This window comes from Numida meleagris, chromosome Z, assembly GCF_002078875.1.
Source record: "Numida meleagris isolate 19003 breed g44 Domestic line chromosome Z, NumMel1.0, whole genome shotgun sequence".
In the NCBI taxonomy this organism is placed as follows: Eukaryota; Metazoa; Chordata; class Aves; order Galliformes; family Numididae; genus Numida; species Numida meleagris.
In genome coordinates, this window is record NC_034438.1 from 52,982,304 (window position 1) to 53,000,144 (window position 17,841).

The window sequence follows — 17,841 nt, forward strand, 5'->3', positions numbered from 1 at the left end:
TAGCAAAACAGAATAACCTTACAATATGCTTTTAGTCTAAAATACAGAAGCTGTGGTCTTGGTACTTATTAATTACTTCATCTACTTACTAAGCATGCATCAATATCTAAAGGACAGTTGATGAAAACAGAGACCCCCCTTTCAATGAAATAAAGAGAACCCCAGAAAGAGTTATCAGTATCAATAAAGAGACCACGAAATAAAGTACTAATCTTGTTAGTTCTATATGCAGAAGCAACATTCAATTCCTACACAGATAAGAAAAACAACAGGGAATGTCTTGATGCTGTCACATTTTAGGCTAATTCCACCTGGTGCGTGGATCCTGGCTTCCTTTGACGTTGTTAAGTGATAAGAACCCCACAAAACTGGTGCATAGTTTTTCTATTGTTGTTTCTTTTGCCTTGTTAAAGCAGAACAGCCTCACAACGTGCCTCCCCATCTAAAATGCTACATCACAATTATCATCCACAACATCTAAAGGCTACTACAACAATTCAGCAGTTATGCTTACAAGGATCTATTATCAGAGTATTTTGAGTAACTACTTCCTCAAATCAATGACTACTAACTCACTCAAATGCCCCATTTCAGCACTGTGAGACCTTTTAGCATGGTTATACTGTGTGCTCTTTAGCTTCTCCAGACTGACTATCCCAGTCTGATGCCCTGCCTGCCTGCCACCAGTCCCTGCTGACCCGTGGAGAGAGCCTATCACTTCGCGTGGGTCTTCAGGCCCAGAGCTGCGCATGCACGCAGCTGCACTCCTCTGCTCTGGGCTGAGCGCACCAAGTGACCGCAGCTGCTCTTCACACATCTTCCCCTCCAGACCCTTCACTATCTCCACAGCCCTTCTGGATGCTAATATTTTATGTCCTTCTTATACTGTGGCACGCAAACTGCACCCAGTGCGCGAGGTGATGCAGCACCAGGGCAGGGCGGGGCGACGCGAACCCCCCAGGGCCTGGCAGGAGGCCCGGGGAGGCCGCGGTGCTCCGCCGCCCGGGGCTGACGGGAGCGGCGGGGCAGGGCCGCAGACGGAAGCCTTGACAGCCCCGAACTGGAAGCGGTACTTGCTTCCTCGCAACCTCTCTAGCGGGGCCAGCAACCCTCAACCCGCTCCGCGGCCAGGCCCCCCCGCAGCCGCCTCCGCCCAGCGGCCGCCGTGCCGGGGGAGGTGCTGGCGGGGCGGGGCGGGGCGCACCGCACCGGGCCCATGTCGGCTCCGCGGGCCGCCACGCCGGGCCCCGGCGTCGGGGCCAGGAAGACGGAGCTGGAGCTGGAGCTGGGGAGCAGCACGCAGACGTCGCACCGGCTGCTGGCTTACAGCGACGCGCTGCTCTCCATCATCGCCACGGTGATGGTGAGCGCTCGGCCGTGGGGGCCTGCCCGGGGCCCCAGCTCCCTCTGGCGGGCAGAGGTGGGGCGGGGAGGGGCGGGGGCTGCCTCCTGCTTGCCCCGGAGCCGCTTCCCTGCATTACTGACCGACCGAGCCCAGCGCCGTGCTCGGGTGCCGCGCTGTGTTTACGTGCCCCTGCCCCGCCCTTCTCCCCGGAGATGTCACCTCCGTCTGTCGGGAGCAGCTTCGGACGCTCGCGAGCAGGTTCTGCGAAGAAGTACATGTTCGGGGGGTAGCGTTGCTCGTAATGAGTCATTACACGACCCTGAATATTTGCAGCCGCTTGAGGTTTTTTAGGTTTTTATAATGTTCTGGCTTGTACTAACAGAGCTTTGTTATTTCAGATTTTGCCTGTGGCGCACACAAAAATACATCCCGATCAGGTACCTTCTTTGCCGTTTTTTGGTTGTCTCTGGAGTCTTAGGAAATGCATGTAGCTTCCTAATGCAGCACCCCTCTTCCATTCAAGATCCGAACTCCCAAACCATTAGCATTAAACCTCAAAGAGGAGCTGTGGATCCTGAGGTGAAAAACTTAGATACTGAAGATCTGTGTTGTTTACAAAAGTCGTGATATAAAGCCGTAATGTGCTGTATAGAATATGCGGGCTGTAGATTTTATGCAGTAATCTTGTATGGAAATGACTGACCTATCTGACCAAAGCATCTGTCAGAAAACGTCAGCTCTTGTCTGTAATACATCATCAGTTAGAGAAGCCACTTAATATAGCACAAACTGAACACGAGTTTTAAAATCAAGTTAATCATGACTAATCAGAATAAAGGTAGAAAAAAAGGGACTTCAGAAAATAAACTTAAGTCTGAAAGAAGCAGAAGTGTTGGGCAGTGTAAATTAATCACTTAAGAAGATTCATGATTCTTTTAATTACAGTGAGATTTTCTGCTCTTAAAAACGGCCAGACTCAATATTGAACATTTTGTCTCATTTTATTTAAGAAACTCGGGTATGGTCCATGGTCACAGCAAATGTGCTGGATGAGTCTGTGGGTAACGTTTTTTTATCTTTTCATTTCCATCTGGGTGTCACTTCTTATTTTGTTTCAGAAACTAGGTGAAAGTGTTCAGCAGCTTCTTCTAACAAAAATTGCGGTGTACTTGATGACCTTCTTAATAGTCACAGTGGCATGGGCAGCACATGTAAGGTAGGAAGACAGAAAAATGTTTAACTCCATTACAAAGTTAAAGAAAAGTTCTTGTTTAAAAAGATGGGAGATAACATTTTTATGTTGCTGTTATATTTCTGGATTTTCTTTTGTTGGATAGTATAAAAAGTTTTTCCCAAAGCTGTGAATAAATATATTTCTACCCTATAGAAACTGCGATATGAGGAAAAGCATTATATGTCTTTAAAATTAGAATTACTCTTCATTTCACTTAATAGTCTCAGTGGAATTAAAATTATGATGAAAAAGTATGAGTTCTTAAGTTGTAAAGTACAGAAATAGAAGAATTCAAATAGTAAAGCTGGCCAAAAATTTGCCTTTCTCAGTCCTCAGGGGTGCTTCTCACAAAATCAGATGTGATGTTGCAGGTGCAGCATTTTACAGTGCTATGGATGCTGCCGCTAAACCATATCTTAGTAGTTAAGTTAATATGTGAGATAAATTAATTTACAAGCATTCATTGGGAGTGGGGGCAGCAAGCAAGTTTTTTCTTATCTACTGTAGTATTTCAAGGGTTTTTAGTCTTAAGAGCAAGGTCAGCTAGTCCTGTCTCCAAATCCATGAAAAACAATGTGGATTGTGTTCTAGCGAAGTCACTAAGAATTACCTCCTTGCTTTCTTTAGAGCTCAGCTATTTGTAGGCAGTTCTGATTTGCCTTTTTTCTTCCTATAATAACACTCCTAAATATTTATAGTAACTAAGTGAAAAGCAGTTATAACCCAATGCAACATATTTTTTTCTTCAAACAAATACATTAATCGTTATTGTACACCTTGCGGTGCTAACAGGTGAGATGGAATGTTGCCATTGGTCTTTGTTTGATATGATTCCTTTTGGGTAAAGAGGTAAACCTCTAAATGCTTAAAGAAAATGGAAAGCATAACTAAGCAGTCTAAGTCAGTTAGAAAGCCCTGAGTAGATAGTATAGTTTTGAAGGGCTCCTGACCTGAATAAACATTACCCCTCGATACAGTATTGCTAAACTCCTCTCAGTCAAGCTAAAAATCAAGGTAACTGCAGCTTACTCTCTACAGTATTGGAATCGGGACAGTGTTTGTCTGAATTCTTAAATTTATAAATGTTGCCTTCCTTTAAGGAGGTAGATTGATCCCATTCTCATAGAGATGCAACCTGTAATTCAAGTCCCGAAACTGGTAGTTCACATCAGTGCTTTCATTACATTGTACTTCTTGCCTGCATAAGTAAATGTTGAAGGATAGTCTTTAAGAAGTTTATTTTTTGTGGAGGATGGTGGGTGCAGTTGATTCTTACTAATGCTTATGTGCATCAGATCTTCATTAACAAGATGTGTGACAGTTTGGAAGAAAAGTACATTTGCTTTGTGCAACTACAACTGTGCTGTATCTTCAGGAGAAATAGCTTTAAGCCTTGAAGTTCTGAAGATAATCAGGCCCTAACAGCATGAACTTGACTCTGTTCTACAAGTGAGATTCAGAGAAAATGAGAAAAATAGCCTTTCACGATGGCATATGTGACAAAGTTCGGAGACTTTGGATGGTCTCTGAAAACTGGATTGTTTCTGGACAACCTGTGCAGTCCTATTGCTTAGATTTGTTCACAACATAGTTCAGCACCTGGAAAGTGAAAAGTCATCCTGATGACTGTATATTTGTTTGGGGATCTGAGTATAAAATGGGCTTGTTTTGGTTCTTGTGCATGAACAGTACCTGCTGGTGAAAGTCTGTCTTTGTTCAGGCTTCTGAAACATTCGCATGAGCAGCGAGCGCAGGCTGTGGGTTTCTAGTGATCTTTAGGCCTTGCCTGTGTTTAAGTGAGTTATTGATTAGTTGAAAATTAACCGTAGTTATTTTGTGACTCCCAGCCTTGTGTTCTGAGTGTGTCAGGTGGCAAAAAAGAGTTATTCTGGAATAAAACTGCAGTGGGAGAAAGCAAGCCAAAGGCCTACCCTCTGACCTTGCTGCATGTCATCATCGTCATCTATGAAGTGGCAAGTCATGCAGAAAATTGTCATTGATTCCTGCCCGTGAATCACCCCCATATCTTCCATTTTCCTAAAGCGTGACACCCATTTGTAGCCCTCTGCCTTGTTAGGATTTTGGTATGTGACTAGATGGATCAGAGCTCCCATCCTTGATTGCTCTTTCACAATAGAATTGGCTTTAAATAGCAGTTAATTTTACCTTGCGTTGAAGATACAGGTGAGGTGGAAGGTTGGAACTTAAATTTCACTTACAATGGAAGGGTAGAACTGACCAAAAAAAAAAAAAAAAAAAAAACCGCAAAAAACAGGTTGGTACTTCTTATGCCACATGTCCTTCAAGCAGAAGTGAACTGCTCTGTGATTGAACTTGACTGTTCATATCTAGCTTTTCACATTTTTCTGACAAGTGACTTCCATGCATGATTTAATGAGTTTTGGTAGCATTTGAATTGCTTGCATAAGTTTTGAGGCAAAGGAAGTCAGATTTTCCAGTAACATCCCAAGTGTATAATTTATATGCAGTGTTGTAATGCAGATTTTGGGATCTGTCCTGTTCATGGTATCTTGCCTTGCCAGGTTGTTCCAAGTGATAGAGCTTATAGATGATGTCCTTGCTCTTCTAAATCTGGTGAGTCTTACCAGGCATGCTTGGTGATTAACTATCAAGTATATGTCACTTTTTCCTTAGTATGTATCTACAAAACAGAAAGCTTCTAATGTAAATTAACTCTGCCAAATTTCAAAGGCGGGAGAAAATCTTAATTTCTTCTAGACAAAGCTTGTGATTGAAAGCTAACTTGCTTGTAGCTTGCATGTGTTTTACTGTAAGTTAAAAGAAGTTCTGCACAGTTCAACTGAAGGAACTGAAGAGGCACCTAAGCAGAAAGATTTTGACTCTTGCAGTCAGTATTGCTCACATATGTTCTCCCTGAAATGCTGCGTCATTTGTGGCAAAAATCAGAGCTGTGGCTTTGAGTTGCAGTAGTGATTTCAGCCATTTCTCTGTTGAAATTCATTGTGAAGCGTATTTGAAATGGTGTTATATGGTCTTTCAAAACTACTGCTCAGATAGCGGTCTCTTAAGCAGTGTTTCGAGCTCTACTCTTTCCTAAATCTTACAAGAATTCCTCCCTTGAGAGTGTGTTTATATGAGCCACACTGTAATACCTTGGTTACTGATAGATATAATGGGATGCTACCCTGGGGTACCTATTCTTGTTTTCAGCTAGAGCTTTGTAAAATTGTTTAGAATGTTATTCTCTTGACTCTGCAATTATGGCTCATTTAATTTTTATTTAAAAAATTCTGAATGTAAGTTCCTTGAGAACAATACAGGAAATTATATAGGAAGAGTTGCTTAAGGCATGTAACTCTTCACTAATTTAGCTTTTAAAGCAATACATTTCTGTCTGCTTTAAGTTTGTGTTATTGTTGTTGTTCTTTAATTTGACCTTACTATATTTGAGATATTTGTGATCAAAAATTAATGGTTTTGACTAGGAAAACCAGAAGCACCTCGTAAGGATTCCGTGTGGTACTTTTGGCAAAGAAATTTAGCAAGAAATCTGTTAAGAACCACAAACAAAGCTTTTATCAGTAGTACTGGTAAAAAAGCCATTGTGTTTTCTAAAGTAAGCATGAACAGTTTGGGATAGGAGACATGGAAGGTGGATATGGAACTAGCTGTACGTTATAGCTCAGCAACTTCAGAAATGTTTTGTTTGTGATGCAGCATTTGCATTTGAGCTTCTTTGTGTTGTGTACTCTGTGTTTTGAATGATGTGGTTGCTTGCTTGTGGTTTACTTAGATTTTCAGTATGTTTTTTTTCTTTTTTAAGGCTTGTATGATGATCATAACTTTCTTGCCATACACAGTAAGTACTTTTCTAAAATTTGACATGTATTTAAATTACAGGGCTTTTTCATATTTGGAAAGACTTTACCAAAGTGAAGTCAGAAACCCAGGATAGTATTACTGTAGTGTAAACCCCAAATCCATTGTAGCAGTTAATTTTATAATGAATTCATTAATCCTTAATTTTTGAAAATTCACAGTGTTATATTATTATCTGCACCTACCACAGACTGGGTGGAAAAACAGATATTGTGAAAGAAATATTATGATCATAAAGAGGCACAGTTTGCCTGGTTTTCTTCGAAAGAAGCAGATGAATTGAGAGACATCTAAGTTGAGTAGTGAGAATTTTGCATTTAGGGAACTAAAAGTGTGCTACATGCTGCTCTGCAATTTTGGTCAGATAACCTAGCAGGAATAATGGCATCTGAACGCCATAATTAGCAGAACAAAACAGTTGCTTGAAATCGTCGTTCATTTCTGTTGTATGTTTAGAACAAATTAAATGACATGCCATTTTTTGTGGATAAATCTGTTGTTATTAATCTACAAAGAATATGGCTGTGGTCAGTAAAAGGACCTGTGTCAGCAAGAGCATATACTTTGTCCTTTGCTTTCAAGCTGAAATAATTTGTGTGAGGTTGGCACTGTTATTTTATACCACTTCCAACTGGTTTGTTCGTTGGTTTTCCTTGTTTCTTCTTTTGTTTTCACATGATGGAGCTGCAGAAACAAGTAAAGCATGCAGCCATGGAGCTAGAGGAATTAGAATATTCAAAAAGGTATTCTAATATCAAGACTGTTCAGTTACTGAAATTTATCTACTGAAATGTTGTTGAACTTGATGCTCAGCTGCAAACCAGTCTGCAGTTACTAAGAAGGTGTAGCTTCAGTGAGGTTAAGATTTACAGAATCAACCTGAGAGCAAAGCCATCTCTCCAGACACCTTCAGCTGGGATGCTTGCACGTGTTTGTGGCTAGAAACTGCATTAAGTTGAACTGCATTGAAAAGTGAAGTGTCACTTCTGTTTTTAAGTTTCAGTATTGAATGAAGAACACGTCATTCCTAATTGCTTCCTTACAACATGTTTGTTCTGGTTGCATTGTCTTCTAGTTTTCCTTAATGGCCTCCTTTCCAGAGGTACCTTTTGGAATTTTCCTGTTCAGTGTCTGTGCTGTTGTCATTGGCCTCATACAGGTGAGTTATCGGTTTACATTTTTACTTTTAGAGACTATATTTTATTGGATGGAACTAAAGTTAGGTTTGTTGGACATAAATTGTCAAGTACCTTTTTTTTTTTTGTTTGTATAGCAGTAGTTTTCCATGTTTTGTGGGTTGTCTTACATAGTACCTGTTGATGATATGAATTATTGCCTTGCTACTGTCCTGTGGAGCTCCCTTATGCAGCAAACCTTTTGATCTCAAAGTTCGGAATTCTTTCCTCACTCCTTAAAAGTTTTAAAATTGGTAAAAGAGCAATTCACCATTCCTACTGTGGTTTTTACTGAGCCAGACAGCAATGCCTAAGGGAACATAGGCTTTCTGCCACAGTTCTAAGTACTTAGCAACAGCACTGGTTTCTCATGGTGTAGTGACTTGTTGTCTTCTGTGTCTTATTGTGAATAATATGATTGAATGTGTTCTGGAATTTGTTGATTTACAGTTTTAAAGCTGAAGTGCTGTGTCTACTTGTATGAATTACTTTCAGTAATTTGCTATTATGACATTTTCCTTGCAGGCTGTGATAGTAGTGTATGGATTCTATCACCCACACTTATTGAATCAACAGATACAGGTGTCTGAAAATCAGAATTTCTATAAACGTCACATCTTAAAGATCATCCTAAGAGGACCGGTATTATGCTTTTTAGCAGCCATCTTTTCGTTTTTCTTTATTCCCTTGGTAAGTTCTCTCAATTATCAGAGTACATTGATGAAGCAGCTTACATTAGTTGTGTTTATGGTTGTTGTTAAAATTGTGTGTTAAAATAATGATCTGTATATTAAATACACAGGTTTTCTCAGTTGCCAGTTCTGTGGTGATGTAATTTTGGCCTCTTATTCTCTGTTGAGTGCGTTCACTTCACAGAGACCAATCCCTAAACTCAGTTTGTATAGGTTTTGGAGGAGATTTTTGCTACAGTGTTTGTTTTACTCAGCCTAGGTGTTCATAATGGTTTCCTTAATTACTTTTCAGAAGCAGATTTTCTAAACTGTAAGTTGGCATCTTTCTTGTCATAAGTAGGTGATACAGTGTGAAAGGTTACAGGAAGTAAACTTTGTATTGCACGAACTGGAGAGAGGTGATTATAATTGTTGTACTCACAAGGTGTAGGAGCAAATAGAGTAAGCAGACCAGCCAGCCAAATTGCATCTCGAAACAAATGCTTTTGGCTAAGTCTTGCTCTTACATAGCCTTTTTCCCTACTGTTTTTATTAAGTGGAGGAGTTACTTCTACATATTCACAGATTTTATTTTTCTCAAAACCTCTGCTTGGAACTGAAATCTAGTTTTTAATATACTCAGAGTTTCCTTTCCTCTGTTTTGTTCTTTAGGAATAGATGGATTTAACTGAATTTTGAAATACACTGTCCAAATCCCAGAATTTGGCAAGAATTGGATTTGCCACTATTCCTTTTTCTCAAAAGTAACCCAAGTGTGAAAATGCCTAACTGTAACTGAAAATACTCCTCTCACCTGGGACTTCGCTGTTATTTTCCTCTCTTGTTCACCAGTGTAATTTTTTTTTTAATATTAACAACAGTTAAATATTAATGACAGCAACTTAGACTTGTGCAGAATCTGTGAACAACTTTTGACTCACTGACCTGTCTTTTGGACAGAAGTAGCATGCAGACCGATGCAGCGTATGCAAATTCCAACAGACAGTTGGCACTGTGGGACAGCATAATAGTTAAATACTTCAAAACCAAGTTCAGGAGACAGATACTTAAATCATGCTCTTTTATGGGGGAACTTGTTGAGATGTATTCAAATTTCAGAGAGGTGGGGTATTTTTGTAATAATGACACTTCACAGAGGTACAGTCTTCATCAAAGATAAAAATGAACCAGAAGAGATTCAGGAACTTTAATGAAATCTGTGTAGAATAGTAGTCAAAATCTGCAAAGCACTCTGTCCTTGGGAGTGTCTCTCACAGCTGTTTCTGTGTCTTAACTTAACAAACCCTTATACCTGCTTCTCTGTCACCATCACCTTTTTTTTCAGTGCAGCTTTCTGAGTAGCCTGCTGGAAACATAAAAGTGATTTGACAAAAAGAAAGCAATTGTAGGCTTGGTTTTATTGTGTTTTTTTTTTCTTGTTAAGCTATAGGCATTTCCTGACCTCATTATTACGCTGTTTTCCAAACACCTTTGCCACTACAGTGCAGGAGTGCATAAAAGGTTTAGTTGGGAAACATGGTATTTCAGGTTAAGTGGCAAATGACAGGTATCATTAGGAACATGTGATGGTTCTTGAACTTCTAGAGAAATCATTACTGCATTTTTTAGCAGGATTATTTCCCTTCCTGTTTTAGCTAGGTTTGCTGATGTTATTAAATTATTAGACTGCATATGCAGTATTCAGGTGGTGCATGTTGATTTCAGATAAGCTATTTTCACATCATAAAACCACAGTTTGTTTTTTCTCCATGAGATTATACCTAAAGACTGTGAATAATAGTTTCATATTGAACTTGGGGAGGAATTTGTTTTGATTACTAAATTTAAACTCTCTTCATTTTCTTCTCCATAGTCTTACTTACTTCTTGGGCTCGTCATTGTTTTTCCTCATCTCAGTCGATTCATCACATGGTGTAAAACCAAAATTGTAGGTGAGTAACAGTATTTATAGGGAGTGTATTCAGATATTCAGTTACTAGGTTGTCAGACTGTTATCCAAACAGCATGGAACGATGTAATTTCAATTCTTCCAACCTCAGTCTTGGAATATAGTGATCTGGCGGAGTGTGGGGGTTTTATTGCTGTGTTTCCAGTTTCTCCTCAGCTCCCTGCTTATCTTATGTTTCCTACTAGACTTGTACAACATATATGTTACATCAGCATTTCTGAAAGTGAAACCTCTCTGGTTGGTCCTGAATATCACACGCACATAAATACAGAGTGATGGCTGCAGGCTGTCTATCCCTTTGCTCTCCTTAAAAGGGGGTATGAGGACAGAAAAATACTGGAAGCAAGCACTGTGCCTGTAGTACTTTCTTTTCAGCAGTACTGTATGGTCCCATGTTCTCTGGCAGCCAACAGCACATCTGAGATTCTGGAATCATAGAATCACCAAGATTGGAAAAAGCTTCCAAGATCATCCAGTCCAACCATCCACCTACCACCAATGTTTCCCCACTAAATCATGTCCCTTAGTAGTAAGCAGATATATAGTGGAAACACTGCTAGGGTAATTAACTGTTTAATATGTCTTATGTGTCTTACTAATCTAATTGCTCTCGTCTAAAAGTGTAATCTAAAGTCAGTCTAAAGGCATATTGCCTTACCTCATGGTCTTGCTTAGGTTCTTTCTGCCCCCTTGTGTCAACACTAACAATTGCATAACGATGTAAACAGCCAGATAAAGCTCTATTGAAACCACACTGAGAGAAGACATTGCTGGTGCCACGATAAAGGAGAAGGTGGTATCATGCAACCTACTCAGTTTTTTGAAAGTAATATTTCCCCTTTGAAAGCAGAACTGACTAAAAGAATACCAACAAGATTCATGTCCTTGGAATCTGCACTGCCTAGTTGAGTTAGCAGAGTAACACCTCTGTGCCTCTACTGCTCCTGTTTGGCCCTGGACAAATCCATCTGTTTTCACTGCAAATGGGAACCTACTTGGACCCCACCATGCAGCAGCAGTATTAGGAAGGCAGAAATGCTTTGAAACGGCTAAAGACATATTCTCAGAGCCAGAGAATAAATGTGCACAAATACTGCCTTCTGCTACAGGGACTCTTCTGTCCCCAGACAGGCCATGGCTGTGTTTTCTCACTCTTTCAGATGGTTAACATAATTTATTGCTGTATTGATTCACGTGTTTATGCTTATTTTTTTTAATTCATTCCTTTCTACTTCTGGAAGCTGCAGGCCTTTTATTCATTGAATATATACTGTGAGGTGGTGCAGCTTGGCTAACTGGGCAATTCAAAGCTCAGTCAAAGCTGAAAAGCTACATCTTTCGGGCAAAGACTATTATTTTAAAGCAGATTGTTTGATTTCCCAGTGTGGGCCCCATTCTCCAGTGAGTCTTTTCTTCCAATACAGTATAAGTTCTCCACAGTGTCTTTGAGGACGTACTGCTGTTAGGTCATTCTGGGGTATAGCACAGCATCTGAACTGGGTTTTTTGTCCACGAAGGATTAGAAAAAGACTTTTCTGTCCCTGGAGCACTTGTCCTGAAAGGAACGTGAACTTCAGGGAGAGTCACAACTGCAGAAATAAGGTGAAGTGACTGACTTGGGTGGATGAGCAGCTCCCTTCTTTGTACAGAGAGATTTTGTCAGGTGTGGTGAAAGATGGTAGGAGAGAGGAGAGGAAAGACAGTAGGTGGGGAAATGGTAGTTTGGTTGTTCTTCTGTTGATTATTATTTTTTTTCCTTAAACTACTTTGTTTTATAACTTCTGATTTTGTCTGTCTTTAGTAAACATCCAGTTTTTTTTCCAGGTCACAGAGATGAAGAGGAGGCAAGCTATAGCTTAGAAACATTTAGTTTTTATCTCAGTGAGCCACTGAGTAAGGAACGGGTAGAAGCATTCAGTGATGGAGTCTATGCTATTGTAGCAACCTTGCTCATTTTGGATATATGGTAAGACTTTGTGCTGACTCTCACAACCTGTATTGTTAACAGAAAAGTTAATTTGTGTCTACATGTACTGTTTGAAGAAATAAAACTAGCCAAACATTGTCATTCACTTTTGAAGTCTGCAGTGATGACTTTAAGCATCATTTTCTGGAAAGTTACAAAGCACAAACAAAAGGTATTTAAACCTACATTTCTGCAGTATTGACCATCAGTCTATGTAACATCTGTTGGGTTGGGGACTCTTGAAGAACAAAGCTTCCTTTATGCTTCGTTGTGCTTTCAGATAAAAGGCTTTTATTATGAAAAGCTGTTTAGTCCCTGTGGCAACTTTATTACATTAACCTGAAGGAATGCCAGCTTACTTCCAGATATCGTTTCAGATCTCATTTATTAGCAGAACTTTTATTTGAAATGCCCACATTGAGTTAAAAATTAGAGAACTACAGAATAGATGCCTGTTCTTCTCTACCTCCTCAAAGTAAAACAACATAAGAACATCGTTGCTCCAGGTGTATTTTGTGAAATGAACATGCAAAGTAAAGTAAGTTTTCTCTCCACAGTGAAGACAATGTTCCTGATCCAAGAGAAGTTGGGGAGAAGTTTCATGGAAGCCTTCTTGAAGCTTTAAGTGAATATGGACCAAACTATCTTGCCTACTTTGGCTCTTTTGTGACAATTGGTCTCTTGTGGTTTGTCCATCACTCACTTTTCCTGTATGTAACAAAAGCTACACGATTAATGGGGCTGCTTAATATACTTTCATTGGCTTTCATTGGTGGTCTTCCGCTGGCTTACCAGCTGACCAGTGAATTTGCAGAGAAGTCACACAATGAAATAGAAGCCATTCAGGTCAGCTGTGTTATTACTTTCTTTGCCAGCATATTTCAGTTCGCAATATGGACTACAGCCCTCCTCCATGAAAGGGAAACATTGCATCCTTTTGCTAGATATGGTGGCAAGGAGCATGCCTTCATGTTTGCCAAGCTGGCTCTCTATCCTTGTGTGAGCCTTGGAGCCTTCTTTCTAACATGCTTGTTAAGTGAATTTAGCACAGAAATTTTCCATCTTATGCAGATTGTAATCCCATTTGCTTTTCTTGCCTTGCGCATTTTTGTTAGAATTTCTTTAACGCTCATAAAGTCTGTGATGTCTCTTTCAAGACAGAAGGTTGTATTGTTAGAAGAAGAGGAGGCATGTTTGTCTCCTGCTGAAACGCACTCATAATTTTCCATGCAGTGCATGTGAAGTTAAAACATTAATCTCAGTTCCTCTAACTCATGTTGTCTTGATGTGTGATCTGTATATTGATCTAAATTAAAGCCTGTGTTGGCCATAACTGGCGCATATTTCAATTTCAGATGGTAATGCTTAAAACTCTTTCTGCAAAACCAGTAATTTGGGGACGGGGGGAAAGAGTAAGTGGGGAAAACAGAAAGCATATTCCCCTACCTTGAAAATTACCCGCTTGGAAAAAGAATGCCACTTGAAGTGTAACTGCAATGATAATCAGTGAAGAAGTACACAGATGCCCAGTGAAATGCCCTTTCTCTGACGTGTAGTAGTCATTATGGAAACCAAACACAGGTATAGAAGCTGGTTATGCTGCTATAAAATAGGGAGCGAGGCTTGGCAGATGTGATGGACACCTGGTTTTCTAGATGGTGAATAATAGAACATTTGTGTATACAGATTGCTGGTCTCTGCTCTCCCCCTTAAAGTCGCAGTGTCTCTTCTACATAGCTAGTGATCATTTTGTAAGCTCCTTTTGAACAGTTACGAACATTTCTGAGAGTGCAGCTGAATTGTGGATGCAGTCCCCCAGGCTGCCTGAACAAAAGTTCAGTTATATTCTTTCTTAAAATGATATATTTAAAATATGAGGATGCATGTGGCTACACATACAGGGTTTGAACTAGCTTTGATGTCTCCTAGGAAAGAAATGTGAAGAGCTGTGAGACTAAGTAAATTTGTCTTCATTTCTCAAACAGCTTTCTCAGGCTTTTAATGTCTGCTCTCATGCCTGTAGAAAGGAACCTCCTCCTGTTAATTTGAAAGCATGATACTGTATTCTCATAGAATATGAGACTTTCTTGACATGTATAAGAATTCTCCATTGGAAAAGGGAGCTGAGCTTTGTTGGTCTTTCACAAGAGGCTAGCTAAGTAATAGCAAAAGTCATAAGGAACTAACCAGTAGAAGTTCTAGTCCACTGGACATTGTTATTTTTAAAGTTTATGTGCAGATGCTCACAATTTCCTCCGTCGATAGCTGTTCAAGAAGGAGTGGGCTAATTCATCTGGGCTCTGGCTACCCTCTGGAAGGCTTTACATTTTATTTTGGTAGAGGCATTAGTTTGTATCTTGAACTTAGTGCCTGATAACCGTGTTGCCATGTTTAAATGCATTTGGGAAATTTTGGTGTTCCTCTTAAAAAGGAACAGCAAAAACAACAATAGAAAAAAACAACAAGGTGCTGTAGTAAATAATGCAAATTCAAATACCTACTTTCATTTGAGATCACTCTGAAAGCATTTTTGCTTTTGGTTTGAAGCGCCTTGGTATTATATGCTTACTGTAAGATATACCTTCAGATATGCAGGATTTTTATACCTGGATGAGGCTACATGACTTGCAGGAGGATTCTGTGTTGTGTTATGTATTGCTCTTTTTTTCTGATGATTAATAAAAGCACTTTTGCTTCTAAATGGTTTTGTTTCTGTTGTGCACTTGGCACATTAGCAGTGAATGTGTGTATTGGTAATAAATTTCAGTCATGGAAGAAAAATAGCAAAGCTTCCAACCCTTTATTTCTGTTCTGTAGATGATATTTGAATCTAATCTAATTTCTGCCTAACATCCAACCTAAATCTTCTTTTAGTTCAAAACCATTCCCCCTTGTCCTGTCACTATCAGACCATGTAAAAAACTGGTCTCCCTCCTTTTATAAGCTCATTAAGTACTGGAAGGTCACAGTAAGGTCTCTGTGGAGCCTTCTCCAGGCTGAACAAGCCTGGCTTCCTCAGCCTTTCTTCATTGGAGAGGTGCTCCAGCCCTCTCAGCATCTTCATGGCCTCTTCTGGACCCACAACAACAGCTTCACATCCTTCTTGTGCTGAGGGTCCCAGGCCTGGACACAGTGCTGCAGGTGGAGTCTCATGAGGGCAGAGCAGAGAGGGACAATCTTGTAACTTATACAACTGGATGATGCTTTGCCCCTTTTATTACATCATTTGTGCATTCTTGTTGTCGCTTATTTCTGAAATGCTTGTTATCTGAAATTTGGGAATAAACCCATTAACTCCAATGTGGTGTTAGTGAGTAGGCATTCTTCATTTACGACATCGGATGCACGAGGGCAAGTCTCTGCGCTAACTGTGCACACCTTGAGCAAAAGACCTTGAGCTTATACATGTTACTTGTGTTACATGCGCAAAAGGTCAGTACATAGATATTCAATACTCCCCACAAAATCATTAGCAAAGGGTCCCGCTTCCTTGCACATGCTCAGTGATTTTGAGTGGGGGTCTCAAGACACTCAGAGATGAAAGAACCGGTCTTCCTCGTCACGACCGCAGATTCCCCTCCTGTTGTTCTTTCCAGGTCGGCAGTTTCAGAGCCATAAACCCGAGAAGTCACCCCCGCCCATCGAGCAGGGAGGGGCGGGCGGTAGGCGGGCACAGTCCCGCGCAGGGCGGGCCCGCCGTCTGGCTGTCCTTCCTTCCGCTTCCTTCCGTCGCAGACCCGCTTTCTGCCGCCGCTTCCGCCGCCAGGATGATCCCGCCGGTGCAGGTCTCGCCCCTCATCAAGGTGAGGCCGCGGTGGCCCCTGCGGCCGTCCCGCTCTGCTCCGCTCCGGTCCTCGGCGGGTTGCGGCGGGCAGGGCCGGGCCGGGCGGGCAGGAGTGGCGGCTGAGCGCAGGGCGCGCCCTTGTCTCTTGCTCCCCGCAGTTCACCCGGTACTCGGCGCTGTTGGTGGGGATGATCTACGGCAAGAAGCGATACGGTGAGTGCGGCGGCCCGTAGCCCCGTGGTCCGCTTCTCCCCGCCCTCCCCAAGGGCACCTTGAGGCGGCCGCCATTTCTCTCCCACCCCGGAGGGAGGCCTCCAGTGCGCGGCCCTGCTGGCCTGCCGCTCCTTCCCTCGTGGTTTGGGTTTTCTTTCCGGTTGTGAGTGAGCTAGAGCCGCACAGCTGCCCTGAGCCTCAGAAACGGTGTTTTTATTCGTGTGTGTTAATGACAGACTACCTAAAGCCTATTGCTGAGGAGGAGAGAAGGATAGAGGCGGAGGAGAAAAAGAAGCGCGAGGAGCTCGAGCGGATTGCAAAGCAGCTGGCGGAAGGTGGGCTCTCGGATCGCATTACTCACCCTCCTTGGGATGCACTGCACCCAGAGGCAGCTGATGACCAAAGCCAGAGCTCTTGGACCACTGCTTGTGTCTGCAGCTCACTTGGCAGTGCCACCACTAGCGTAGCTGTAGAGGTTAACCTCACTTGTGGTGTCTCATGTCAAGAGATTACACGGAAGGCGGTCTGCTGGGGTCAGGGCTGCTGCTTTTCTCATTCCTTCCTACCATACAATATTGCTGCAGCAGCATGCTTTCTTTTATCCTTAGGATTATTTCTTTAGTCCCCTGTGCCTTTCTAACAATTATAGAATAGTGAGCTGTGAGTTGAATGGACTTACAGTAAGGAAAAACTTGAAGAGAACTGGCAAATAACCTTCGCTGGTTTTGGTGTAGCTACACAGTGTTTCTCTAGGAAACACTGACATTTATATTGTCTTGAAAAAAGACTAACGTTGAACCTTGTAAAAAAACCAAACCTGAGTAAACTACACATATATACAATCAAATATTCAAGTTGTTGAATAGTTTTCTTTATTGGAGATAAAACTATTTTGCATCTTGAATATGTAGCTTTCCTTGAACTATATATGTAAATCTTTTATATATTTTTTCATTTAGCTGAAGAATTTTGCATTTTGGGGGACAGACGCTGTGCTGCAGGATTGGTGCCCTATTTAGTAGTGGAGTTCTGTGATTATTTCTCTAGGACGTTTATTTAAGTATCGCATAGGTTGGCTGTCTGCTTTCCCAGCTCTGGTGTGGTACAGTTCTCCAGTAAGAAAAGCAGTTCTTAGAACTTGAATCACTGCAGTGCAGCAGTTGAATATTGTTCAAGGATGGCTAAGTGGAAGCATCTGTGCTGATAACTGTCAGTGCTGATCTGAATTGCCATTTCAGAAAGTTTTTGCTTAACTAATGAGAAAGGCAAAAAACTTGCCTTTACCATACAGCAATGAAATACACTTCAGTTGAGTTAGCAGAAGTGGGAATTACAAAAACCAGCTAGGAAGAAGTGGCATACATAAAGCTAATCTTTGATCCCACAAATGTTTTGCATGTTTTAGTAGTGCATGGAAGTTATGAGTAGTCCTAACTATGTTTGTTTTTCTTTCCTTCTAGCATCCGAGGATTCCATTTTGAAATGAACAAAGGATTAGATCTTAATTTTGCAACTGAGTACATGGCTAGGCTCTGAATGGTGTAGTGGTTGATGGTATCTGCATATTACTCTTATCAATAAAGTACTTAACAGCACTTCAGTTGGTATGTTTGACTAAATTGC

General features: G+C 41.1%; 2 protein-coding genes across 4 annotated transcripts; both read left to right on the forward strand.

The window, feature by feature from the left end:
• On the forward strand, positions 1,029 to 14,922 carry TMEM175 (transmembrane protein 175). 3 transcript variants are annotated; one of them, XM_021380752.1, is made up of 10 exons: positions 1,029 to 1,363; positions 1,744 to 1,782; positions 2,464 to 2,561; positions 5,123 to 5,174; positions 6,385 to 6,420; positions 7,516 to 7,599; positions 8,141 to 8,305; positions 10,160 to 10,238; positions 12,080 to 12,221; positions 12,779 to 14,922. In XM_021380752.1, the coding sequence occupies exons 1-10, from the start codon at positions 1,217 to 1,219 to the stop codon at positions 13,440 to 13,442; spliced, it is 1,506 nt and encodes a 501-aa protein (XP_021236427.1). In that variant the 5' UTR covers positions 1,029 to 1,216; the 3' UTR covers positions 13,443 to 14,922. The 3 variants fall into 3 exon arrangements, with proteins under 3 accessions (XP_021236427.1, XP_021236429.1, XP_021236428.1); XM_021380754.1 differs by lacking the exon at positions 1,029 to 1,363 and adding an exon at positions 1,420 to 1,603; XM_021380753.1 differs by lacking the exons at positions 1,029 to 1,363; positions 1,744 to 1,782 and adding an exon at positions 1,789 to 1,924.
• Positions 15,867 to 17,813, forward strand: ATP5I (ATP synthase, H+ transporting, mitochondrial Fo complex subunit E). The gene is made up of 4 exons (XM_021380755.1): positions 15,867 to 16,024; positions 16,164 to 16,218; positions 16,455 to 16,553; positions 17,679 to 17,813. Exons 1-4 carry the CDS (start codon positions 15,989 to 15,991, stop codon positions 17,702 to 17,704), a joined length of 216 nt encoding a protein of 71 aa, XP_021236430.1. The 5' UTR covers positions 15,867 to 15,988; the 3' UTR covers positions 17,705 to 17,813.